At 47.1% G+C, this 25,573-nt stretch overlaps 10 protein-coding genes across 10 annotated transcripts; 7 read left to right on the forward strand and 3 right to left on the reverse strand.

Moving 5' to 3' along the window:
- The first annotated feature begins 503 nt into the window (after window positions 1-503).
- Window positions 504-2,028, forward strand: BO94DRAFT_538589 (hexokinase). Its single transcript, XM_025612525.1, has 4 exons — window positions 504-592; window positions 638-663; window positions 708-1,115; window positions 1,161-2,028. Exons 1-4 carry the CDS (start codon window positions 583-585, stop codon window positions 1,977-1,979), a joined length of 1,263 nt encoding a protein of 420 aa, XP_025463894.1. The 5' UTR covers window positions 504-582; the 3' UTR covers window positions 1,980-2,028.
- Window positions 2,029-2,166: 138 nt separating this feature from the next.
- On the reverse strand, window positions 2,167-3,626 carry BO94DRAFT_605630 (dihydrolipoamide succinyltransferase; the record flags this gene model as incomplete). The annotated part of the gene is made up of 4 exons (XM_025616496.1): window positions 2,167-2,283; window positions 2,328-2,510; window positions 2,552-2,935; window positions 2,988-3,626. 4 exons carry the CDS (start codon window positions 3,624-3,626, stop codon window positions 2,167-2,169), a joined length of 1,323 nt encoding a protein of 440 aa, XP_025463895.1.
- An 806-nt stretch (window positions 3,627-4,432) lies between these two features.
- BO94DRAFT_605638 (carboxylesterase) lies at window positions 4,433-6,393 on the forward strand. The gene has a single exon (XM_025616497.1). The coding sequence runs from the start codon at window positions 4,536-4,538 to the stop codon at window positions 6,078-6,080; it is 1,545 nt and encodes a 514-aa protein (XP_025463896.1). The 5' UTR covers window positions 4,433-4,535; the 3' UTR covers window positions 6,081-6,393.
- A 151-nt stretch (window positions 6,394-6,544) lies between these two features.
- BO94DRAFT_589080 (uncharacterized protein) lies at window positions 6,545-7,432 on the forward strand (the record flags this gene model as incomplete). Its single annotated transcript, XM_025615927.1, has 3 exons — window positions 6,545-6,857; window positions 6,918-7,099; window positions 7,175-7,432. 3 exons carry the CDS (start codon window positions 6,545-6,547, stop codon window positions 7,430-7,432), a joined length of 753 nt encoding a protein of 250 aa, XP_025463897.1.
- A 1,486-nt stretch (window positions 7,433-8,918) lies between these two features.
- BO94DRAFT_474325 (uncharacterized protein) lies at window positions 8,919-9,833 on the forward strand (the record flags this gene model as incomplete). The annotated part of the gene is made up of 3 exons (XM_025608508.1): window positions 8,919-9,111; window positions 9,328-9,506; window positions 9,573-9,833. Coding segments are annotated over 3 exons (633 nt in total), but the record flags the coding sequence as incomplete, so codon positions are not given.
- A 1,385-nt stretch (window positions 9,834-11,218) lies between these two features.
- BO94DRAFT_627279 (uncharacterized protein) lies at window positions 11,219-12,167 on the forward strand (the record flags this gene model as incomplete). The annotated part of the gene is made up of 4 exons (XM_025617407.1): window positions 11,219-11,451; window positions 11,529-11,618; window positions 11,671-11,864; window positions 11,925-12,167. Exons 1-4 carry the CDS (start codon window positions 11,262-11,264, stop codon window positions 12,165-12,167), a joined length of 717 nt encoding a protein of 238 aa, XP_025463899.1. The 5' UTR covers window positions 11,219-11,261.
- Window positions 12,168-12,804: 637 nt separating this feature from the next.
- On the forward strand, window positions 12,805-13,928 carry BO94DRAFT_524160 (FPP/GGPP synthase family protein; the record flags this gene model as incomplete). Its single annotated transcript, XM_025610247.1, has 2 exons — window positions 12,805-12,918; window positions 12,978-13,928. The coding sequence occupies 2 exons, from the start codon at window positions 12,805-12,807 to the stop codon at window positions 13,926-13,928; spliced, it is 1,065 nt and encodes a 354-aa protein (XP_025463900.1).
- BO94DRAFT_524162 (uncharacterized protein) lies at window positions 13,870-15,284 on the reverse strand. The gene is made up of 3 exons (XM_025610248.1): window positions 14,684-15,284; window positions 14,075-14,629; window positions 13,870-14,017 (listed from the first exon to the last, which is right to left on the reverse strand). Exons 1-2 carry the CDS (start codon window positions 14,913-14,915, stop codon window positions 14,106-14,108), a joined length of 756 nt encoding a protein of 251 aa, XP_025463901.1. The 5' UTR covers window positions 14,916-15,284; the 3' UTR covers window positions 13,870-14,017; window positions 14,075-14,105.
- A 452-nt stretch (window positions 15,285-15,736) lies between these two features.
- Window positions 15,737-16,946, reverse strand: BO94DRAFT_605648 (zinc-dependent alcohol dehydrogenase family protein; the record flags this gene model as incomplete). Its single annotated transcript, XM_025616498.1, has 4 exons — window positions 15,737-15,781; window positions 15,832-16,275; window positions 16,331-16,687; window positions 16,836-16,946. The coding sequence occupies 4 exons, from the start codon at window positions 16,944-16,946 to the stop codon at window positions 15,737-15,739; spliced, it is 957 nt and encodes a 318-aa protein (XP_025463902.1).
- Window positions 16,947-23,972: 7,026 nt separating this feature from the next.
- On the forward strand, window positions 23,973-25,454 carry BO94DRAFT_568621 (U4/U6 small nuclear ribonucleoprotein PRP4; the record flags this gene model as incomplete). The annotated part of the gene is made up of 4 exons (XM_025614696.1): window positions 23,973-24,193; window positions 24,250-24,572; window positions 24,622-24,917; window positions 24,993-25,454. 4 exons carry the CDS (start codon window positions 23,973-23,975, stop codon window positions 25,368-25,370), a joined length of 1,218 nt encoding a protein of 405 aa, XP_025463903.1. The 3' UTR covers window positions 25,371-25,454.
- Between the last annotated feature and the right edge of the window lie 119 nt (window positions 25,455-25,573).

The raw sequence follows: 25,573 nt of genomic DNA on the forward strand, positions 1-25,573 counted from the left end.
GCATGTAGTCACCTGTTGAACTATGTTCCTACGTGAAGTTGTCATTATAAGAGCCTCCAGATAAGCTCACTACAATAGCAAAGTACGCATCGGAATGGACCACTCCGGACCCGCTCGGGCCGACGTCACACTGAAGCAACCGACCAGAACCCTGAATCCAGCGTCGATCTCGGACCGAGTGTAGTTTATTGGAGCGGGAATATGACTGGTCGGTATTGATCCCGGTGGGTATAGTCTGGTATTGCTTCATGGTGGTCCGATAAGACGGATTGTATACGTAAGAAGCGAGCATTGACGTCCTCCCCTCTATATAAGGAAGATGAATGACTTCGTACGACCATCGCGCTCATCATTCTCTGCAGTCAGTCACTCACACATCGTCACAATGAAAGAACCACAAGGAGCTCCTCAAGTGGGCATCCACTTCCCAAAGGGTATGATCCTCGGCACCGCCATACGAACCAAGCTGACAGCAGCGCAGGAATCCCAGACAAAGTCTCAGAGGAAGTTAGACACATCGCGCAAATGTTTGCCGTAGATGGGGATTCCCTTCGACGCATCACCGATCACTTTGTGCAAGAGATGGAAAAAGGTCCGTGCCCAGCCAGCCACCACAACACAAACTAACAATTCGCAGGACTGGGAAACTCCGACAGCGACATTGTAAGACCTCTTTTCTCCCCGAATACAAAATACTAACCAACCAGCCAATGAACGTAACCTGGGTAACCAGCTGCCCGACCGGCCACGAAACAGGCCAATACCTCACCGTCGACATGGGCGGGACCAACATCCGCGTCTGCCAGGTGATCCTAACAGAAGAAAAAGGCGGATCCGAAATCACCCAGAGCAAATTCAAATTACCTGGGGAGTTGAAGACCGGCAATGCGGATGATCTCTGGAGATACATTGCCGACCGGGTGGCGGATTTCCTGCGAGAACATGATCTGGCTCGTCCGGACGAGAAACTGCCACTAGCGTTTACGTTCTCCTATCCGGTGATGCAGGATCATATCCGACATGGTGTGTTGCAGCGCTGGACGAAGGGATTTGATATTGCTGGGGTGGAGGGGGAAGATGTTGTTGCGCAACTGGAGGGTGCGTTCGAGGCGAGGGTAAGTTGTCATTCTGATGTTTGTGAAGCAGTTCTGATTCGATAGAATCTGCCGGTGCATATTGTTGCCTTGGTCAACGATACCACCGGGACGTTGATCGCGTCGGCATACAAAGATCCTGAGATTAAAATAGGGAGTATCTTCGGCACGGGGTGCAATGCAGCGTATATGGAAAAGTGTGGACGGGTGCCGAAGATTGCAGAGCATAATCTGCCCCCTGATCAACTGGTGGCTATAAATACAGAGTATGGAGCATTCGATAACAGTCATAAGATTCTTCCGCGGTGTCAATTCGACTTGGAAATCGACCGGGCTTCGCCGCGACCGGGCCAGCAGACATATGAGAAAATGGTGGCTGGTCTGTATGTCGGGGAAATTGTACGGCTGATCATCGTCCATCTGCATGAGAAGGTGGGATTCCTGGATGGAGGCGACCTCAGTCGTCTCCGAGATACCCATTCCATGGAGTCATCCTGCGTATCGAAGATGGAAGAGGATGGGTCGTCGGAGGATAGCGCGATGGCGGAGACACGCACCTTTCTCAACGAGGAGTTTGGTATCGAGCCGACACTGGAGGAGCTGCGAGTGTGTTGCCTCCTGGGAGAGATTGTGTGTAAGCGTGCGGCCAGATTGTATGCTTGTGGTATTGCCGCGATCTGCAAAAAGGAGGGCATCCGACAAGGCCGAGTTGGAGTGGACGGATCAACGTTCGAAAAACTCTTCCGGTTTAAGGAACGTGCGGTGGCTGCTTTGCGGGAGATTCTCGAGTGGCCGGAAGGTGAGGATTTGGTGTCGTTTGTTCCGGCGGAGGATGGCTCGGGCATTGGTGCGGCTTTGATTGCGGCGTTGTCTGGGAAGGACTAGCCTCATATGTGTTATGAATCACGATAGATGTTTAATAAAAGCATACGGTCTATTCTACTCGATGATGTAATGAGATTGAAGATTGTACTGAATTGCTGGAAGATAGTGTACATGATTTGATATTAATTATGTCTCAGCAGATTCAGAATCAAGCGCTTTATAAAGCGTAGTAAGGTTGAATTGACAATCATTCGATCAGCATACTGGCCGGGTCCTCGAGGTACTTCTTGACCAAGGTCAAGAAAATAATCGCCTCATGCCCATCCACCAGGCGATGATCATACGTCAGAGCTGTATACATCATCTACATCATTAGCACTTCACACCAACCGGTTCGAATGAGCTTACCGGGCGAATATCAACCTGGCCATCGATAGCAACAGGTCTCTGTTGAATTCCATAGATACCCAACACCGCCGTCTGTGGGGCATTGATTATCGGAGTTCCAAACAGCGAGCCCCAGATGCCACTATTGCTGATCGTAAACGAGCCTCCGAGCAAGTCGCGCAAGGACAATCGGTTTTCGCGGGCCTATAGGGTCAGATCGTTCCTGGAGAAGGGATGAAACTAACCTTCTTTCCCAACTCCGCGATCCCTTTCTCAATGTCCACCACACCCATGTCCTGCATGTTTCTCAAGACCGGAGTGACCAATCCCTTGGTAGTCGAAATGGCAACGCTGAGGTCAATGTACTCCCTAAACATGATGGTATCGTTCTTCTCGATAGAGGCATTGATGATTGGGATCTCTTTCAAAGCGAGCGCAGACGCACGGGCAACCGGACCCATGAAGCCGAGTTTGACTCCGCATTTTTCGAGCACATGGTCTTTATTATTATTGCGAAACTCGATGACCTTCGTCATGTCGACTTCGTTGAAAGTGGTAACGAAGGCCGTGGTGTTTTGGGAATCGAGGAGGTGTTCGGCGATGCTGAGGCGTAAACGGGACATCTTCTCCTGCGTCTGATTAGATTTGCAAGGGTAACAGAGGTACTGGGAGGGGACATACCCTTCGCTCAGTGCGGATCCCCATGGTAACAGGCTCAGGGTCTTCCCATCTTTCAGCAGTAGGCTCTTCTATTTGAGGGACGGCTGGGGCAGATGTGCACTCAGGCTCAGCTACAGTCTGAGCTTTGCTCTCAGGCTGAGGTTCAGAAGTCCCTTGCTTCACTTCAGTGCACACAGAGACAGGCTTGTGTTCCACGGCAGACGATGCGTCATGGTTCTCCAGCGAGATCTCCATAACTCCCTGTCCGACCGTCACCGTGTCACCGTCGCTCACAAGGAACTTGGTGATCTTTCCACTATCTGATGCATTAATCGCGATGTCAACCTTAGCTGTCTCAATAGAGGCAACCTCCTCATCCTGCTCGACATAATCACCGATTTGCTTGTGAAAAGAAGCCAAGGTGCCCTCAGAGATAGAGTCCCCCATAGTAGGAACACTGATGACTCTGATCTGTGGAGCATAAACGGCTGACTCGCTGAAACGACGCGTCTGCTGTGACGGCTGGTGATTCCATCCTGAGGTGGCTTTGTGTGACACGACTGAAATCGAACCACTGGAGTGAACGGAGTTCAAGGAAGATGTGATGCGGGGAAGGGGGGTGTAAGGGCCCCGGACGCGGGGTGCGATGCGGGGCAGCATGGTGAGAATATGTGCTTTGATACAAGAAACGCCGAGAGATGGAACACAAGATTTAGATAGATAGGATACTCAGTGTGGGATTATGATGCTGAAGTGATGCCGGCCACTTGACGGTTTACTGACCTTCGGCTAACCCGGCTATTAGCGTGCGTCACGAGTGTGTGTTTGCACAGAAGGCATATAGTCAGTGAATTCCGCAACCATAGTGCACTGATTTGAATAAGATTCTTTTGTAGCTGGCATGGGTGTGACAGTTCATTTGGCTGGTGCTCTATGTTGTGGTCACAATGGACTACACTCTTTCGACTGGACGATATGCAACCCTTCGACTACATGATATACAATGCTTCGACCAGATCAAGATACAGGACACAGGTATAGGCCAATGTCATCGATAAATCTGCATGTATGATTAGGCTGGGAAATGGCAGATATTGGACTCATCTCGAATGAGATTGACGGACTGAAGAAGCATGCTGGATTCACCTGGTTTTCCTGTTCCACATCCTAAAAATAAGCCAATTCAACCAAAACGCAGGCCATTCTGCTCTTTAATGATCTCCGGCATCGGGAATACCGAGCAAAGTATCCTCGGAACTGGAAGCCCTCCGCATTCACAGTGGGTCATTCGGATATCCCGGGATCGGCAGGAGTTCTGCAGCCCAGATCAGTACTCTAACCTGTCCGAATGGCATATGAATGGTGCTCATCTACCAGATGCCGTCTCTCAACCCGGAATCCGACGGGGTTTGTAGTCGTAGACCCACCAGGACGAATCCTAAGGGTTCTTGCGATGCCGGTGATTACATCCGGTTAGCAGGAGACTTGCCCATCTGAGATGCGGGGTATCCCCAGACACATAAATTCATCATCGAGTGGAGGAAAAAGAGGTAGAAATTGGCATCCATCATGATGATGCTTGCGCTTTTTCTCTTCTCCGCCCTCGTGGCTGGAAGCACCAACTTAACCGTCCGCACCAGAACTGGCATCTTTACTGGCCTCCTCAATCCCGAGTATCCCTCCGTACGTGAATTCCGCGCCATTCCCTATGCCCAACCCCCTGTAGCCTCCCGTCGATGGCTTCCACCTGCAACCCTCCCCAGTTCCAACAAAGCCCATTACGCAACCAACTTTCCTCCCTCCTGTCCCCAATATGTCTCCTCCAACCCAACCGTCTTCAGCAACATCGTCCCCGAGTTCTTCATATGGGACGGCAACGAGAACACCACAGCGGGGCTAATGGCCCAAGCCAGCTCCGAAGACTGCCTCCAACTCGCCATCTGGGCCCCATCCAATGCCAACACCTCCAACCTCCCCGTCCTCCTCTTCATGACCGGTGGCGGGTTCAAAACCGGGGGCATCAACGTGCCCTACCAACTTCCCGCCTCATGGGTATCCCGAACCCAAAGCCATATCGTCGTAACAATCAACTACCGCGTCAACATCATGGGTTTCCCCAACGCCGCCGGCCTTGACGATCAAAACCTGGGTATCCTCGACCAACGCGCCGCCTTAGAATGGGTCCATGAAAACATCCACCATTTCGGCGGTGATCCCACCGCCATCACTCTCTGGGGCCAATCGGCCGGGTCCATCTCCACCGACTTCCACACCTACGCCTGGCACGATAATCTCATCGCGCGAGCCACCTTCTCTCAATCCGGAACGGCCATAAAACCACTTGACAACGCCGACCACGCCCACACCAACTTCACATTTGTCGCCAAACACATGGGATGCGATTTCCCTACCAACCCTGCAGCAGAGCTCGACTGCATGCGCCAAGTCTCTGTCAATCGCATCGAGAACTTCGTCGGCCAGTACTCTGACTCTAAAACCACCCCATCATTAGTCTTCACGCCAATCGCAGACGAGAAAATTGTCTTCTCAGACTATCCCGCCCGCGCAGCAAATGGTCTAATCGCAAATACCCCCGCTATCATGTCCAACTGTGCCAACGAAGCAGCTGCACTCTATACATACCCCAGTACCAATGTGACCGCCGGACCCTGGCAGCCGGGTGTAAACGCCGCAACGCTGAATGACTGGCTATGCGTTACCGCCCATACCAGTATCGTGCGCCACAACGCAGGCCGGAAGACATACCGGTATCAATACGCCGGCAACTTTACGAATCTGAGTCCGTTCCATTGGATGGGGGCATATCATTCGAGTGATCTCGCCATGAACTTTGGGACGTATTCGGATTTTCGTGGAGAGGGGATGGAATTGGAGAAGGAGACCAGTGAGGTCATGCAGGATTATTTGCTTGCGTTTGCTAGGGATCCTGAGAGGGGATTGGAGGGGAAAGGGTGGGAGGTATTTAATCCGTATGCGGGTGATGGGGGGCTCGTCAAAAGGTTTGGGGCTGATGGAAGGGCAGAGCAGAATGTGAGTGGGGTGGAGGTGCAGGGGGCGTGTTGGGGTGAGGAGACTTATGATGCGTTTCCTTGATGGTTTAGCAACCTTGCTTAGTGTCTGATTGACATTGGATACTTTATTGTGTAAAACATACCACAAGGTCCCAAGGCTTTGGGACAGACACAGCAGGATTTCATGCCGAGTCGCTAACTTTAAAATTAGCTGCTGAGCTGCTGGGGATTATGCATGCTTTCGGAACTATGTAGATCTGCAGTCCAGTCTTAGATCGAGTAAACTCTAAAAGCAATCAAGAATGTTACTCATCACCACATTCCACCTAAATCTCCGTGGACTTCAGCCTGACCTACACCCCCGAAGACGTCTAATTTGAGTGCTGTAACTGTATAGATGCTAAGCTAGAGGGGACAAAATAATGATAGGCTCATTCCAGTATACTCCCATAGCCAAGATATAAAATCCTGAGACATCCCACGAGAGGAATTCAATCCATCATCCTATTCTATTTCATAGAAATCACCATCACAACCACTGCAAAAATGTCCGGCGAAAACGAAGACGAAGTCCACTGGTTCCGACTCCTCCACAACACAGGCTCAACCCAAGACAACTACATAATGTTTGCCCCGCCTCCCAGCGACGCCAAATTCCAGACTCCCGTGTGGGTTACAAACACGCTTTCCCACCAGGACTCATGGGAGGTGCATACCACGGCACCCATGTTTGCATGGGCCGGAAGACAATACACCACCGGCGAGAGTGCAGATAAGAAAACCAGAATCGCAATCGAGAAATCACACGAAGTGTACCTCGCGAAGAAGGATGAGAATGATCAGTTAATTCCAGGGAGTTGTACCTAATAGCGGTGTACAATGTAATTCCGCTTTTTGAGAAATACTAACTTGAGTATAGCAACGCTCCATGTATCGTTCGGCGATGAACTCCCCGACATCAAGGACGGTGGAAAGACATCCACGAAGCTGGGAGCTTTTACAGTGGATATTAAGAAGCTCCCTCAAGATGATGGTAGTACTTATGTGTTTGGCTTTGGGAAGCGAAATGGTCCGGGTGGGGAGATTTTCCCGTGTGCATCTGTGAGTGGTACCCCTTTAATTCCAAGGCCTGCGTATATCTGGATCGATTCTCTATTACTGACACATGTCAACCAGATTGTCGCGAACAAGACCGGCGAAGCGACAGTAACTCCTATAATCAAGCTGTACTTTTATAAGAATCACCAGGTTTCTGAAGACAAACCGGCTCTCAAGACAGGTGACCTGATTGATTTCGACAACGTTGTGGATGAAGCCGGACTCATTGATTTTTCGGATCAGGGGGCGGCGACACTTTGTACGGTTATTAATAAAACGGATGAAGAGGGGAATCCTGTGTGGCATACTGCTTACACTAATGATCCTCCTAACTAGCGGGTCTGCTATAATGCCTCGGGTGGTGCCTACTCCTGCATCTCTAGAAATACGCGCTTACACCTATTTTGTTTTACCGAAAGAAGGTTATTCTGTAATCTAATTCTTCATAAACTTTACTGCCATTCATTAGATATTATCATTAGAGTCGTTTACGCTCATAAGTTTGGCATCTAAGTTACTTAAATACTATAAGCGCGGTGTTAATACTCCAACAGTGCCGTTCGTTTCCGAAGTCACTGACTGTATCCTTTTCAGATGTTAACTTGCATGCACATCAGTTATAACGTCATCCAAAATCATGATTATAAATTATGAAGCCAAACCTACTTGATGAGACAAATCTCCCGGAACACAATTGAAATTACCCAATATCAACAAACTATGTAACCTACGCGGCTCCTGAGTTGGAGATATTTACCTTTGATGATACCTACAGATCTAGCCTCCCGCACACTAGAAGTATCCCATATAGATTGCTATACTTGAGCGTATCAACATCTTGCTCAATACTGTTATCTTGTTTTCCTCTAAAATAATGATCACCAAGCACCATTAAATTCGTTGAGTCCCTACTACCTCATCTTAGTCTCCTACATTAATAACTGATATCTAAGTATAGTTCCGTCGGGTATACCTCCAGAAAATCGTGCTAGGTAGCTTACCGGGAGATTTTACAGTAATAGCAGCAAAGCTATACCTATACTGAGCCCATCTCGGGATCTTTTACCATGCCTCGAAGCAGTTACTGTAGGACATTTAGTACGAAGCCTCTCAATTGCGGCTAATCCTATGCAAAATACTACTAATGATCACTATTACAGGTTCTTAGACTGATGTAGACTTCAACAAGCTGGTTTTCGAAGGCGGTAGACATAGAGTATGATTGATTGTGGAGTGAGTGTGACTCTAGCGCCTCACCAATGTCACCCTTTCGATGTATCAGTAATAGGAATGGGAAAAATCCTGTTTCCCTATCAGTTGGCCGTCAAGGACCAGTTCATCACACACTTGTCAAGGTTCCCACAATGAATTAACAGCAGCCGCTATAATCTATTTGCAAGGTATTCCAGCTTGTGTAACGTTGCATATGCCAGATACCATCAAGGAACTTTCGAATGTTTCCAGATGCATCGCTGTCATAGACATCCATGCCATGCGCAATAAATACGTTTTCAGCGACGTGAGCAAAAGATGCTTGACAAAACAAGTTTTATAAAACATGATAACCAATAGCAGCCAGCTTGGTATACAAATCCTTGCGGAACACATCTTTGATTCCAAGTGCATGCCACATCCAGGCAACTGCGAATATACTCAATAGTATCATCCATGACAAGGTTCCACTACCTCGTTAGCGTAATACTTCATGATCAAGAACTTCATGTGGCTGCCACAAACATATATCAAGGCTTGCAACATCCCTCCCTCCACCAGAAACCATCCATCTTCCCCTCACAAACCATGAAATCCAATCGCACAAGGACACCAAAAAATGGCAAACGACGAGCCCGAAGTTCACTGGTTCAAGCTAATCAACAACAGCGGCGCAACCCAAAAGTACCTCATGTTTGCACCACCTCCCACCACCGATTTCGATACCCCGATCTGGATCGTAAGCAATGATATTGCCAACGAGACGTCTTGGGAGGTGCATACCACCGCACCAATCTTCGCTGGTATTCCCTTTGATAGAACTTTTGAACCCAGTCAAGGAAATATACTGATAAGCATCGTTTCCAGGAGTCGGAACCCAAACAGACAACCACGTAAATATAACCACTTGGACTGATTCAGGAATTGTCAACGGAGGCCCAGGTAGTTGTATCTAATACACCCCCTCCCCCCTCCCCACCCCCAGACTACCCCCTTCGAAACACTAACCTCGACTGCAGAAATATTCAACCTTGCCTTTAACAACGGTGATCCTATCCTCCAAGACAGCGGAGAGCCATCCAACGACGCAGTATCCTTCACAGTCGTCACGAAGGACCTCCCCAACGATGGTAACACCTACGTGATTGGGTTTGGAAAACGCAATGGTCCGAATGGAGACATCACAGCATGTGCATCTGTTAGTCCCCTTTCTCTATCTGCCATACTCCCAAAGCCCGGAGGCTAACACCGCCCGTGGATATAGATCCCCATTCATCCCAACACCCAGCAGGTTGTGAATCCCATCATCGAGCTATACTTTGGCAACAGTTCAGGCACACCAGGCGACCTGATTGATTATAATGATTTGAAGGGTAAACCCGCGCACATCAATTTTGGGGTGCATACTAAGGACGCGAGTCTTTGTACTGTTATTCATAATTTGGATGATTTGCGAAGCGCGCTAGCGCTGAGCAATACTAGGTTCAGTCCTGCTAGGGAAGTTTCCAGCTTCAAGACTTCTTAGTGGTCTGATAGTTTGTACATTTTTAGCTTCCTGATTGGTTGTTTGATTCACTTATAACATGACTTAAACTATATTGCCAGTACTTACCGCTTCAGTTTAACAAGGATCTCAGAGAGGGTCTGGAGGGGGGAAGGCCCCCCAGTCTATATTTAGACTGTAGGTCTGAATTAAGTACTGCATTTAATAGCGCTTGATGAAGATCTTTAGTAGCCCTTTCAATGTGCTTGATAAAGTCATTTAGGAGTGCTTAACGGAGCCCTTTAGTAGCGCTCAATAAAGATCTTTAGTAGCTCTTTGGGGGCGCTCGACGAAGCTATTTAGAAGTGCTCAATGGAGTCCTTTAGTAGCGCTTGATGGAGTTTTTTAATAGCGCTTGATGAAGGCCTTTAAATGCGGTCAAAGTGTGTTGCATGTTGCTTACTAAGGCGCTTTGCAATGCCTTGGGCTGGGGGCTTCCCGCTGGCCAGGACCTAGTAAGGGGGATGGTGTGTGGGATACTGCTTATGATAATACCCCTCCTGATGAGGAGTAGATCTGATGGGTTATGTGGTGGAGGTTTGTTTTCTGTTGGTGGATGGTGGGGATGTGGCCGGTATTTAATAATGGATTCTTGACAGTGGCTAACTAATATCACACCTTTATGTCTTGGCATGGCATGATATATGTTGTCGTTGTGGGAGATTAGTGCCGTGATGATCGGATGAGTGACAGGATGCTAGTATGGTATTTTGTTGTCTCAGGAGATAGTACTGAAGTTGCTAAGCATTTCTGTGATACTACACTTAGCTCTGTCGCTATAGGTCCATCATCCCATACATGACCCTCTAGCCCACCAGTAAACTCATTATCTCTCCTCACAAAACCCCACCAAGTCAGCAATGAAAAAAGAATGAAAAAAAAAGACTTAAAATAACGAAAAACAAAATAATGAATTGAGAGCAGACCCGCTGGTGACTCCAAATCGTATAAACCCAACTAATTAAATTAACCCCCCGCCTGACTCCTTTAATGTCTTAGATCTTCCCGAAATGTTGAGATCTAGCACAGTAATCCGGGTACTGAGAATTTCCGTCGGCCCTATACAGTTCATGTCGTGGACTGTTATTTACATGACCCCGAAGCCATGACAGTCCAGATCTCCAATAAATCAAAGTTCCACTATTTCCTTTCAATCAACAGACTGAGAAAGTTCGAAATCAATCAATCACCACAATCTAGCGGTCTCCGATGACGTAGATTACCAGCCCCCGCAACCCCGCGGACATTATCTCCGCATGCATCCAACGAAACCGGCATTGTCTCTGCAAGGGGTAAATGATGACACGACATCATCTGGGTATAAAGACCATACATATACCTTACTCCAAGAACATCATTTTCCCAACCAAACCACGACCTTACAACTACATCCAACCATCCCACATCAAAATGACCGACCCCGACGCCGAAGTTCACTGGTTCAAGCTGTTGAACAACAGCAAAAAGGATCGGAATTATATCATGTTCGCACCTCCTCCCGACCATAACGATGAAGATTTCCAGACTCCGGTTTGGGTGTCTAGTTTTGTTGAACATCATGATCATTGGGATGTTCATACCGCTGGGCCTATTTATGCGTGTCAGTATTTCATTATTCTTTAAGATTGATGAGGATGTATCAACTGGAGGGAACGGTAAGCTAACTGCAAGGCACAGTCGTCGGACGACAATACGGAGATACCAAGACCGGACGGGTGGAAGTCGAAAACGCTGTAGTGGCGTGGATAGAAGATGATTCGGAGCCACGTATGTTCATTCCACACCATACCAAGGCGGAGATACTAAACCCAACATACAGCGGTCTTCGACCTCTCAATCACCTCCAACGGCACCCCCACCTTAGAACAAACCCAAGCAAAATCCCCCACCCCCGGTGCATTCATCGTGAAAACCGGGCCCGACTTTCCCGAGACAGACGCAGACGGCAACGCTTACGTGGTCGGCTTTGGAAAGACAGATGGTTCGACTAAGAAAGTTGCAGCGTGTGCATCTGTACGCCCCCCTCCCCTCACCCTCTTTTATCCATATCCAGATGCTAATGATATATATCAGAGAGTGGCGAAAAAAGACCAAAGCATCACTGTAAAGCCCGTGGTACAGCTGCATTTCTTCCCCAGTGATGCCAAGCCCGGCGACTTTATCAACTATAAGAAAATTGTTGAGGCCGGTACAGGACATGTTGATTTTTCGGATCATTTGGATGCGACATTATGCTATGCGCTTCATAAACCGAGGGATGAAGATCGGGTTTTTGCGGAGTGGACATTGGGGTATACGAAGGAGCCGCCTGTTTAGGAGGATTGGTTATCTTTCTGAGGGGGGTGATTTTGTTTCTCAGGGGGGGGGGTTAATATTGTATTATGTTGGATCATTGATCGTTTATTAGAGTTTGTATGTGTATTGTAGTTAGTGTAGAGGGAATAACATGTCTAAGTACTGATGCCATGTTCCCCCGGGTACGTGTTACTCAATGAGATTAACGAGTAGTTCCGAGAGCCAAGCAAGGCAAACCACGCATGCAGCAAATACCCCCAACAGGAGGAATGTTTCCGCGGACAAGGACGGGGAAAGCATGCCCTGATTTTCCCCACAATAGCCATGGAAAGCCGGTCTCCGACCCGTAAAATCAAAAACCAACTTTTGTGACTATGTAACACAAACCAGAAACCAAGACACAACCTTCTTGGATTCCAGAAGATCTTATTCGCCATCCTGAAGATAAAGTGGGAAATGAACAGTGTTTAATAAGATCAAGAATGTACTTCCGCGGGGTGGAGACACGGTTGGATTAAATTTCCGTCAGTTGGAGCCTATCCGACATGATGTACGAGTCTCCATATTTAAGAAACATTCCTTGTCGCCTCTAATTTTAGAATGACTGCCAAAAAACCAAAAGACGGCCAGATTGTCTCTCTGCATACCGCACCCCACCATGGATATAAATCCCGACCGCTTCGAATCCATTTTCCCCACTGTTCTCGAAGACGCGCTCAGCTATGCGAAGAGCATACATACTCCTCCTGAAGCTTTAAGCTGGCTCCGCAAGGTACCCCGCTTCCTACTTTAGTCCAACCACCTACTGTATATCCAATAACACTGACCCAGAACATAACCCACAACACCACATCTGGAAAACACCTCCGCGGGCTGCTCATCCCCAACACTTACGCCCGCACCCTTTCCCGCCCACTCACCTCCCCCGAATACACCCTCGCCGCAAAACTCGGCTGGCTGGTCGAATTCCTTCAAGCCTCGTTCCTCGTCCCCGATGACATCGAAGACCATGATACCTTTCGACGAGGGAAACCCTCCTGGCATGCTATTCCGGGTGTCGGGCTCAAGGCTATTAACGATGCTGCGCTGTTGCAAAGTATTGTGTATTCTTTGCTGAAGAGGTATTTGAAGGGAAAGAGTGGGTGGTATGTTGATGTGGTGGAGTTGTTTCAGGAGGTGGTGTTTCGGACGGAGTTGGGGCAGATGGTTGATTTGGTTTCCGTCACTAGTCGTTCTTCTAGGGGTAGAGATGGGAAGGGGGGAGTGCATGGGTTGACAAAGGGGAAGTGTGAGACGATTGCGAGGATGAAAACAGCGTATTATAGTGTGTATGCGCCTGTTGCGGTGGGGTTGTATTTGGGGGGTGTGGCGACGGGGGAGAATTTGGAGAGGATGAGGGGGATTGCGGTGCGGTTGGGGATGTACTATCAGGTGCAGGATGATTATTTGGATAGTTTTGGGGAGAGGGGGAGGTTGGGAAAGGAGGTGGGGAGGGATATCAAAGATGGGAAGTGTAGTTGGTTGATTGTGGAGGCTTTGAAGATGGTGGATGCAGGGCAGAGGGCGGTGTTGGAGGAGTGGTATGGCCAAGGGGAGGGGGAGGGGGTTGAGCGGGTGCAGGGAGTTTTTAGAGAGGTGGGGATGGAGAGGGCTTTTAGGGAGTTTGAAGAGGGGGTTATTGGGGAGGTGAGGAGGGATGTGGAGGGTATAGATGAGAGTAGTGGGTTGAGAAAAGGTATATTTGTGGATATTATCGATATTATGTACAGGAGAGATAAGTAACCCTCACATTGTTTCGTCAAGTCTGTCGGGTATTGTGTGTTGAGAAGGATGACAGGTAGTATGTGCATCACGGCATGATATAGGTGTCTCTGTTCTGCATTAGTATTCGTCTTATTATGATCAGAGAATATCATGGGGAACAGTACTGCATCCCGAAACAACATTATCTGTGCGGGTCTACGATCTGGGCAGTCCATCCAGTTCGGCATGCTGTGCAGACCGATCCAACTCATATACAGGATGAACCTCGGCCGGTTGTTTTTGCGACCACGTCTCCTCAAGACCATTATATCCAGCTGGCCCTTGGGCAAGCACATTCGACGTATTCCGCCGGCGGAAGAATAGAAGCGCTATTATGGCCGCCACTATGACGACTCCAGCTGCAGACCCAACACCAATACCGGCTGCCGCACCGGCGCCGATACTCGAGCCGCTTGAAGACGAACTGGTCGAAGTGGCAGGCGATGTAGAGCTGGACGAGGAAGTGGAGGTAGATGAGGTAGAGGCGGAAGTGGCAACCGCATATGTTGGTGTGCCCGATGCTGTAGGTGGGAGATATTGGATTGTCGCGAGCTTCGATGGGGCCGGAGCAGCCCAGATTTCCTTGGACGGATTGGAGCAGTTCACCGTCCCAGAGTCGTTTTCGCAGCACGCCCAGTATCCGTCGGATGTATAGACGATCTCGGCATTGAGTCGACCTCCTACGAGAGCAATGTCAGCGACCGTTGCAGCGGCCTCAATGGGATCAATCTCACCACATCGCGTCCCGCAAGCAGCATCTTCAAGAGTCTCGTCCGTGCAATCCGCCGCATAATAATAATCGCCCTTTTTGGCATTGGTATTCACACAGATCGAATTGCTCAAGCAGTAGTCGCCATTGACGCAGCAAGTCACATAGGGGTGGGTGGAATTGGTGACACCACACGCAAGGTCGGCTTGGATGTTCTGAATCACACCATCGTGCATGCCATGGCAGACCGAAGACATGAAGACGGATTATATGGGTCAAAGATTGTTCTTTATGCTGTGACGGTGAATAGGTTCCTATCAGGGTCCTTTTGGGTTGACATTGAAAGATGGCCTTCAGCCTCGAGGAGTTGAGACGCTGAGGCGCTGCTGAGCTGAGGAGCTAGCGACCGGAAAAACAATCACTCAGCCATGGACTTGGGGGCCAAAGCTGATCCTTCTCAGATGGATGAGCACTGCGGAGATGGTCCATGCAAACACACCAATGAGGGACGCATGGCTGGCACTAAGCATCTCATATCTCGGCGCACCATTGTTCCGGGCAGACTAAAAGACCCAAGTGGATCGATAATAGGGTCCTCTACACCGCAGGTGCCTATAGGAGGCTCAGGGACGCTTTTAGCAGATGAGAGGATCAGAAGTGGAAGGATTATACGAGCCTTGGAAGCTGAAATGGGAGCCTAGATATGTCTAGCACAGCTCGTTTATGGGCAAGCAGTAAGGCAGCCAGAGCTGTTCGAACTGACCATGAAATTGTTTGTTGATTCTAGAGCACTCGAGCCATTGCGACCGTCGCTCCTCGGCACCGTCTACCTATTTTCACCGCCTGTCATTTCTGAATCGTGCCGGCAGAATGCAGCCCGTGACGAGGAGTCCATTATAGAAAGGCGGTGGGTTTTGTGGCAGCCAACCGGGTGTGGCTGTGATATGATGGTTAAGCCACTTCATTAACATAGTTGCTATTTTAGGCTGAGGGCACTAGTATACAGACTGACAGGCATGATGAACATATTTGCTTTCATTAAAGTTAATTGTTTCTCAAGCCATTTCCTAGGCCTTACCTAATCAACCCGCACGACGACCTTACCGAAATGTTTCCGAGCTGCCTGCATCAAACATTAGCATCTCACATCACCATATACTCCTGCTAACTTACCAGATATTCAAACGCCTCCTTCCCCTCTTCGAATCCGAAAATCCGTCCATCAATCATAGGACGGATATTGTTCCCCTCGAAAGCTTGCACCGTATCAACTAGCATAGCACGGCTACCCACGAACAACCCCCTAACAGTGCAGACATAGTTCAAAGCGTCCAAAATCCCCGGTTGAGGCTTATCACCAGCACCCAGAAAACCAATCAGATTGATTATCCCCTCCATCTCGATGCACTCCAAACTCTGTTCCAATGTATCCGTACCCCCAATGTCCAGAGCATAATCAACCCCAGCTTGATTCGGACTGAGCTGCCGAGCAACACCACCCCAATTTGGCTGATCGCGATAATCAATAACATGGTCCGCCTTCAGCTCCTTCAACCGTGAAGCCTTTTCCTCTGAAGACGTGGTAGCAATGACAGTCGCTCCTGCAGCTTTGGCCAGCTATATTTCTCGTTAGCAACGACCCCCAGAACAATGAGAATCAGGAAATACATACCTGGAGCCCAAAGACACCAACACCTCCAGTTCCCTGAACTATCACCCACTGCCTGATAGGCTTAAGCCCATACAACGCATTCCAGGCTGTAAGTGCCGCGCCTGGAAGTGTGCTGCTTTCCAAGGTAGTCAGATTTCGGGGGGCTTTCACAAGTCCGGACTCATTGTAGACACCGTACTGACGGAGCACGCCATCAATTGTGCCCCCGACTCCAGTGGATGCAGCATAAGGAGTTATGTCGCCGTACTGATGACCCTGGTTAAATATGGTCATTACTTTGTCACCTTGTTTGAATTCTCTGACATTGGAGCCGACTTCGATAACTACGCCTGCACCGTCGGAGACTGGGACAATGGGCTATTTGTGTGCGAAGGGGAAGATTCCCTTGAGAATTTGGTTAGTTGGCTTTGAGGAAAGGGATAGGAAGTGAGGTTGTCGTAGGGCAGTTGACTCACCTTAGCAATTGCGCAGTCGCGGTAGTTCAAAGCTGCTGCTTAAATTTGACCAGGACTTCATGGGGTCCTGTTTTGGGCAGAGGGACCTTGGACATGCGCATGCCGGAGATGTTCTTGTCTGGGTAGGTGATTGTCCATTGCTTCATTGTGGTGGCGGGCATTGTGTAGATGGTTGTGAGTTGAGGAATATACTCTGGGCTTATATGTTCAGAATACGAAGTAGAATAGTCAATTCCTCTGCCTCTCTTATATAATATTCATAGACAGGACTTGAGATTTATGTTTGGTGTTCTTCCGAACCCTTCCGAAGGCCAATCAGTGATAGAATCTGAGCCAAAATTAACACGAATGTCTCGTGTTGGGCTTTTGGCCTGGTAATTCAAGTAATCAATATTGTAAATGGATAATCTGCAATTTTGTACGTTTACTGTCTACATATGTGAACCATATTTCTCTCATTATTATGTCTATGGCGCACCACATTGTCATCGCAATTAATTATCATCTATACGATTAGATGGCGTAGAAATGGGAAGCTAGATGACAAAACGATTTCCTCAACTCCAAAAGAATCTATGATTTTTTCAAACAATATACTTAGATTATCATACCGTGCGTATTATAAATCATTAGATACCCTGGTAGGGAGTAATTGACACCCTCATAACTTCACAAATGCTGCTTCCACACATTTCCTGTCATTCAACTATCCCACTGGATTTTCGTCCGTGGCCATGACATTCCTCGGTCCGCATCACTCCCCGCGATGACAATCAATGCCTGCGGGATTGAAATGTTGCCGAATGATAACAAGAATAGCTCCTAAACCGAGGACTCTGCAGTGTTCCCCTAACTTCGCGAAAGATCGGGGTTTCTTTTCAACATTACGAGGGCCTTAGCATCGTAAATATACAAATAGCTCTATAACAGCCCTTTTCAAAAGAAGAACAGTACATACGACCACAGGGTGTGGAGAACAGGGCTTCCCGTCCGCTCAGCCGTACTTAAGCCACAGGTTAAATGCAGTTGAACTGTCAATGAGCCCTGACATAGCTGCTGCTTTACCCGAGAATACCACTAGTTGAAGGGGTGAGTGCAGGTGAGTTGGGTGATGCTTCGTTGTGTCACGGATGAGCAGGGTGAGTGCAGGTGAGTGTGGGTTAACATTGTGGGTGAGCAGGGTGAGCAGGGTGAGCAATTTAGGCAGAAAAATTTTACACTCTATAAAGATAAATTGAGAGGCATCTCACTCTCTTGACCATTACTGAACTTTGCTTCTCGTGTCCTTATTGCTATACTATCTGACTAGCCACTCTCTACAACGCCGAGATGTCACGTGATATGCTATCCAAGGAGGAGCAGAGACAGCGAAAAGTTGATGAACTCCGCAAAATTGGAGAAGCCAGAGGTTTTACTTTAAAGTATCAGGATGACGAAAAAGAAAAGGAAAATGTGATATCTTTTAAGAAAAGGGCGCCTGCTACGGAGGAGCGGTATCAACGTGCTGTTGATCGTTGGACACTGTAAGTGACGTACTATGGATATATGAGAAAGCTGATGATAAGCCAGAAGACCGATATTTCTCAGATTCAGAGCCGGACCCACCCAGCCAAGTTCTGAAACTCTTTTGTGAGAGTTATATTTGTTTGCGTGAAGGAGACTCCCCCTCTGAGTATAGTGTCTGCAACAATTTTTCCTGCTTGATCGCTGAATTGCAGAAAACGACCTCTAGAGCCATACCCGACTCAGTTAAAGGTGATGTTTATAATGTTTGTTCCTACTATCCCGAATTTGTCCTTTGCTAATATTATAAAGTACATTCGAAACGAACTTACACCGAAGTATGGACTTGAAAAAGAACATCGAGAGAAGTTTCATGTTACAGCAAAAGATTTAGACCTGCTACAAAGGCGCCTGTTTCAGGCTAATGATCATGACTATACTCATGAACGTTCAAGATTCCAAGATGCATTTGCACTCTCATTATTTTCAGCTTCAGAGACTAGAGCAGATGCTATTGTTGAATCCAGTTCCTACAGAAATAGCAATGAATGTCTCTACTACAAGGTATGCATCAAAGCCTTTAGAGATCCGATGAAACCGTATACTTATGTTTAATGAAGAATCTTAACTTTAATATCCAGTTCAAGGACAATCGAATCAAGAGATGGATTGTTATAGATCCGAAATATGTCAAAGGAGATCGCTATAATGATGATAAGATTATGTGAGCACTTTATATGATATTTAAAGTATTATATACTAATTAAGACTTTGTTAATAATAACAGCCCCAAAAAATTGGATTCCAGAGCAGGAAATCCTTGCAAGAAATTTTGTCTTCTGGGTTGCAGTTGCAGGCCTTGCAGATCATGCTTTCAAAGGAATTCATACCGTGGATGAGTTGCTTTCAAAAGTCCCGCCTAAAGGAAGAGAGTCATGGACTCTAGAATTGGATGTTAATGTGAAGGATTTGTCGGTACTTCGCATGGTGAATCCTAATGGGCCTCACCCTTCCCGCGGTCTCACATTTTCATCAATACACCATGATTTCATATCTCTAGCCCGACGGGACCATTTTCGAGACAGGCTGAGAATCCATGGAATTCGAGGTAGAGTGGGAAGTACGCTAGATTGTATGTCACTCTTCTCCTATAAGTTCTATTACTAACTATTTTCTAGCAACTGTATCTGAGACGATTCGCAGCCAGGCATTGGATCATCAGAACGCGTACACATTTCTCAAGTACCAATCTAAATTCAAGCGCGCTGATGTTCAGGCATCCTACTGGGACTTGGAGCCTGATTATGAATGTCTGGAAGTTAAAGAAAGCATGGCTCACCACCGTGACTCTAATGCGCTAACAAAGCTTGATGCCGCAGCCCTTGCAGAGCTTGAAAATGACGAAGAAATGATATCTTGGTACACAGAGATTGAAAGACTAACTGAAGAAATAGGGGGAAAGCCGAACGAGCATCGAGATCTAGTCTACAAACGAGCAAAACTCTACACTAAAGCAGCTAAAAAGCGCCGTACCAAAACGCACGAATTCATTCGTAATTGGTGGCAATCTGCTTATAGTGAATATATTACTGGTACAGAGTTCACGGAGCGTGATTCTACATGTTTATTTTCTATTTATTGTAAGTACATGCCAGAGAGACAACGCTTACAAGCCAATCTCTTTACTGAGGCATCAATGGACAGTACTATTGGACGTCAGTTTATGAAAGATATGCTGAGTCTTTGCACCTCTAAAGAAAGAGTGGCATATTATCCAGGAGAATCACCAATGGATGGAAAATATTCAGTATATTCAAAATTAATTAACAGGTATGTTTAATGTGAAAAGCCCTAACTATATTCTATAAACTAATGATCACAGCATCGACATACAAAGTCGGTCAAAACATATATTATGTTGGAGTGGCTACTAAGGCGATTCAACCGTGTAGAATGAGATGGATGATGATGTAGCTAGGGGCCTCGTAGGCCATCTATATGGACTAACTAGCGGTGTAGGGAAGAGGGTCACGTGACCCTACGTTGCCTACCGGCGTGGGAGCCCATCGGGGATCCCAACACATTACAATGCAGACGCAAGTCACGAAATGCTGCACCATATCAGCAACAATACAAGAATGGGAAACAAGCACATCAAAAAACCAACAGAGTATTTCTTGAATGGTGTTATCTCTGTGCTAAATGGTTCGATACTGAACAAAATTGGAGAGAGCACTGTTCCTTCCATCTAGGCCATCTTCAGCCACGTTGTGGCCTACTTACATTTCGTTATACACTGGTAGCTCGTGGGTTCTGCCCCTTTTGCCTGGGTGATAAGGGCCAGAATCCAGAGCAACGATTTCAACAGTGGTTATCAAAAGCCACGCTAATTAATCACATCAGCAATAACCATTTAGCAGGACTTGACAAGAAGAAATCTATTCATTGTCCTCATCCGTGTTGCGAGAATAGAGTCTATGAGAACATTATAAATCTCAGACATTATTTCCATAATGCCCATTCAATCGAAGAACCACGCCGCAACTGCACGGCCAAAAAAAGGAATTGGATCAGTGAAAATGGAGTTGAAGATAAGGAGTATGAAGAGTCAAAGAAAGGAAAACTGTCTTGAAATTATTCTTTGTATATAGTAGTCTGTTATAACAGCTTTATCTGAACATCTAGCCCTTTGCTTTAATGAAAGTATTTCTACGAATAGCTTCGCGAAAGGTTTCGAAAATATATATATATAATGTTGGGATCCCCGATGGGCTCCCAGGCCGGTAGGCAACATATGGTCACGTGACACTCCCCTACACCGCTAGTTAGTCCATACAGATGGCCTACGAGGCCCCTAGCTAGATCATCATCCATCTCATTCTACACGGTTGAATCGCCTTAGTAGCCACTCCAACAATATATAACTATAGAACATTCATATTGAACAGAAAAAAACCAGGACATTGATTCTATGTAGACAAGTAATGTCGTATCAAGGGTGCTAAGATGGTAGCTCCTAAAAACCATCCTCGCCACCCTAGCTGCGTGGAATGAGGCTCCGAGGTAAGTGGAGAAGTAGTATCTGGAGGTCTGCTGGGCTCCGGAGAAAGAGGACGCGTAGGATCGTATGAGAAAAGTCTGTCAGCAGGTCCTTCTGTATCCTTGCAACGCGGACGCGATTTAGCTGGGTACGAACTGAGAAATTCAGCCAGCGCCTCAGGTCCGCCAGGCAAAGATGGCACTTGCTCATAACTGAGCACTTTGCTTGTAGTGCCAGCTGGAGAAACAACCAAGTCAGTTATTTCCGCTCGCTCTAACTGAGACAGCTGCTCTTTGTCCAGAGGTTTAGTAACTGCAAGATAGACGATCTCCTGCATGTCAGTCTTCGTGGCACTAAGTCAGCAGTACTAGACTCATCTCGAATGGCGCTTGGCAGGAAGCTAGATTCCCACATGGGCTGAACATTTCTGCAGCAGCTGATTTCCTGACCTTATTCCATGGCGGAGAGAGGAGTCCGATCTTTGGCGGCTCTGCACCGGTATGGTCTCGACCCGATCGTGTGTGGGAGCAGGAATTCGGACCTCGTTTAAAGGGGACTTCTGGCTCGGGTAACACCGCCACGACATAGTCTGTGCAGGATACGGTCGGAGAAAGACGAATTCAGAGATCCGATCTGGTCTATACCAACTTCCAATGTATGTCTCGGGACGAGGCTGGCATTTTGAATGACTCGTGAGCTTCGCTTCACTTATCTCGAGCAGTCAAACAAAGTAGAGGGATATGTGAGACAGCTATCTTTGGTTTCGACTAGGTCTAATGTGGAGGCTACATCGATAGGAATTTTTGTTTATTGGGCCTGTCGTTGGTCCCGATTTCTTCACGCTCCAGAGGTTTAGATGCGAGAGGTCTATAGTACCACGCACGACGGCCCTTGGTGTGTCCGTCCGATGCGCAGGATTTGGTCGTAGCAGTTGCTTGTTGCAAGGGATTGCAATGGGTAGAATGGCGTGCCGATCTTTTTTTTTGGTACCAAAGAGATTTGCCAGATATGGAATAGCCACAAGTAAGTTGAGTCAATAGGATTGGCCAATGAAGAAAGATCAACCAACTTCTAAATTGACCCCGCCCTATCTTCACTCCCTACTACAGATGGGTAGAGCAAGATCATTCGTCAATCATAACGCCTCAAGCTTGGAAACATCTGCGTTCAGCCTCGCTGTGGAATTATCTAAAGAGTCGTGTATTGTAGTTCCATGCTGTCAGAAAGTCAGTCAACAATATGCTGTGCCGCAGCTAGCGTGACTCTTTCCTAATTGGTAACGCACAGGTACTGAAGCCAAGGTTGGAGGCATAACACACTCCCGAACTTAGTGCACTAACAATACATCCATGTACCAAATTCCGTTTAATGTTTTTTATTGGCTCTCATATAGTTGGAATAGGTCATGCGCCAAGTCGTCCAGCGCACAGACCTGATTATGGAAGTGATCTAGGCTACCAGTGTTTGAGGGGGGGTTCCGTATGAGCGTATAAATCGGAAGGCATAGAGTGCCTGCACAATATCCAGACCAGCAAAAATCACATTCTCCCCCATTCTCATCGACTGGCGCTTACAAAAACCAAGTCTCCATCTTTACTCTTACTATGAGCCGCAATATTGTGAGGGGCTTTCAGAGTGCCTCTGCTTCCTTGCTTAGATTTACCGGAGCCCCTCTTGACGAAATGTTGGTCACTAACGGCGCCGCCGATGGCCCTATTTGAATGGATACAACAAGGGCAGTTTGCAATTCGATTGAAGAACGTGTAAGTCTATTGATCACAAGCACAGAATGGCTGGGGCTGATTCTTCTAGATTCCCGAGATCACTACTGCAGATCTTCAGTAGGCATTATCGTCCTTCCATTGAAGCAGTAGCCTAACATTCTCTCTTAGGGGCTCCAAAGCTCACTTCTCTTCTAAGGATAAAGAAGATAAAAACCTTCTTGTCACAGTAGGATTGCTCCTTGGTACAGGAGTTCGTGTCGGTACAATTCATATCCACAAGGATAGAACTTGGAAAATTCTTGCTTCTTGTGCTGGGCAAGAGGCTGGATTTGTTGAGAAAATTGCGAAGGCTAATATCGAAGGCTATATTCCTAGCTAGATAGTTTTACATAGGAACAAAGCGCTCCTTCCATCAGGGCTTGGGAAAGGGATCCGGTTCTGGACATTGGGTGACTTGTGAATTCCTGCTTTATTTATAATCGCAAGGTTTTGAATACAGGCAAACTCCATACATCTAGTGGATTAGCTTAGTTCCAGTGAGATATAGGAAGTAGAAATACTTTAATTCATGGTGTTGCACGAAATGCTGACAAAGGCTCTTTTATGCCTAAGGCTTCAATTCCACGTGATCCACCAATGGCTTTCTCACTTCCAGCTAGGGGCTGTGTATCACCCGGTTTCTTCTGGCAGAGGGAATAAATACCACCTTATTTCCCCTTCGCTTCTTTTTGCATTTTGCCTGTTTTTGACTTCTCTCACCCAAAATCGGTGCCCCTATGTATCGATCTTCAAGATACTCCAGCACTTGGTTTGCTTCTCTAACCTGGTTATCCTCAAAGCGACCACTGTTCTCTTCCTCTCCTAACCCGTTACATTTTCGCGCCCTGAAAACAACTGAAGGTTATCTACAACGAACAGCGATGTCCTCTTCTCAGTGGGCATCCAAGCCACAGAATTTTCCATCTTCTGGATTTAAGTTACTTGACTCATCCTTCTGTATTGAAGAAGAGACACTACCTACGTATCAAGCCGAAAAATATTATCCAGTCCAACAGGGAGAAATACTCAACAGTCGATATCAGGTATTAGCTAAGTTAGGCTACGGAGTCACGTCCACTGTATGGTTTGCTCGTGACTTGATGTGAGTATATTCAATCTACCTTACTTTTCTCGGGATTTATTGATAATGTCAAACAGAAATTCCAGCTATGTTGCTTTGAAAATATACGTGACAGGTGAGAAAAGAGCTGGTGAACTGAAAATCTATCATCATTTGAATTCCATAAAGTGCGAGCATGGAGGTAGAAGATATATTCGAAAACTATTAGATCATTTTGTTATTACGGGTCCTCACGGTCAACATATCTGCCTCGTTCACGAACCTTTAGGGATGAGTGCGAGTGAGCTGCTAGATTGGATTCCTGGAAAAGCAGTGACTCTTGAGGATATGAAACCTCTTATCCGACAGTTACTGGGTGTGTTGGACTTCCTACATTCTGTAGCTGGTGTGATCCACACGGGTACGTGTTGCTTTCCTTTCTAACTATAATGAGAGGCTGACTTGCATAGATCTTCAACTAAGGAATTTGCTTCTTCCTACACCAGAGCCAGAGGCGCTTTCTAAATTTGAGGAAAGGGAGATTAAAATGCCATCACCACGAAAAGTGCTTCAAGACCGTACAATCTACAAGTCTTCCCGCTTCCCTCCTGGAAGCGGACTACCACTTCTCAGCGATTTTGGCGAAGCTCGGCTCAGTAATGAGAAGAATGACGACGATATTATGCCAAATCCTTACAGGGCGCCTGAAGTGATTTTAAGAGCAAGCTGGGATTATAAAGTTGATATCTGGAGTGTCGCTATGATTGTATGTATATTATACTCATTCAACAGTTGTTTAGTTCGTTGGGATTGTGATAGTATGCTAATCTGGATTCTGGAGGCATGGGACATCGTGAGCTCCTCTACACTCATCAAAGGCATAAATTCAGATGATATATTTGATGATCGTGTCCATCTTGCAGAACTGGTTGCACTTTTAGGCTGTCCACCACCTAACTTTTGTGAACGAAGCGATCTCAGTTCTGTTTTCTGGGACGACTCCGGCGTCTGGAAAGGATTAGCCCCGATACCTGATATTACATTCGAATCTTTAGCTGCTAACATCAGGGGGGAAGACAAGGACGGGTTTCTACGATGGATCCGACGGGCTTTGCAATGGAACCCTTCTGGCCGACCGACAGCTCTTGAGCTCTTGGATGACGAGTGGTTGATGAAGGGACTGGAACTAGGGAAACGAGAAGGGGCCACTAAACCATGATTTACCTTTTTCTCTCTGTCTTTAGTGAAACCAGGTGTTACTGCCATATTTCTATACTCTGGTCAATCAATATGTTCCTTGGAGATGCTGGTTAGCTATTACTTCTGTCTAGTAGAGAGACAGGATCAAAGGCATGGATCCTGGATATGTCTACATAGTCGCCGACGCCCTTACCAAGACTATGACTGACGATGTCATTTATA

Source organism: Aspergillus sclerotioniger (genome assembly GCF_003184525.1).
Source record: "Aspergillus sclerotioniger CBS 115572 chromosome Unknown BO94scaffold_29, whole genome shotgun sequence".
NCBI lineage: Eukaryota > Fungi > Ascomycota > Eurotiomycetes > Eurotiales > Aspergillaceae > Aspergillus > Aspergillus sclerotioniger.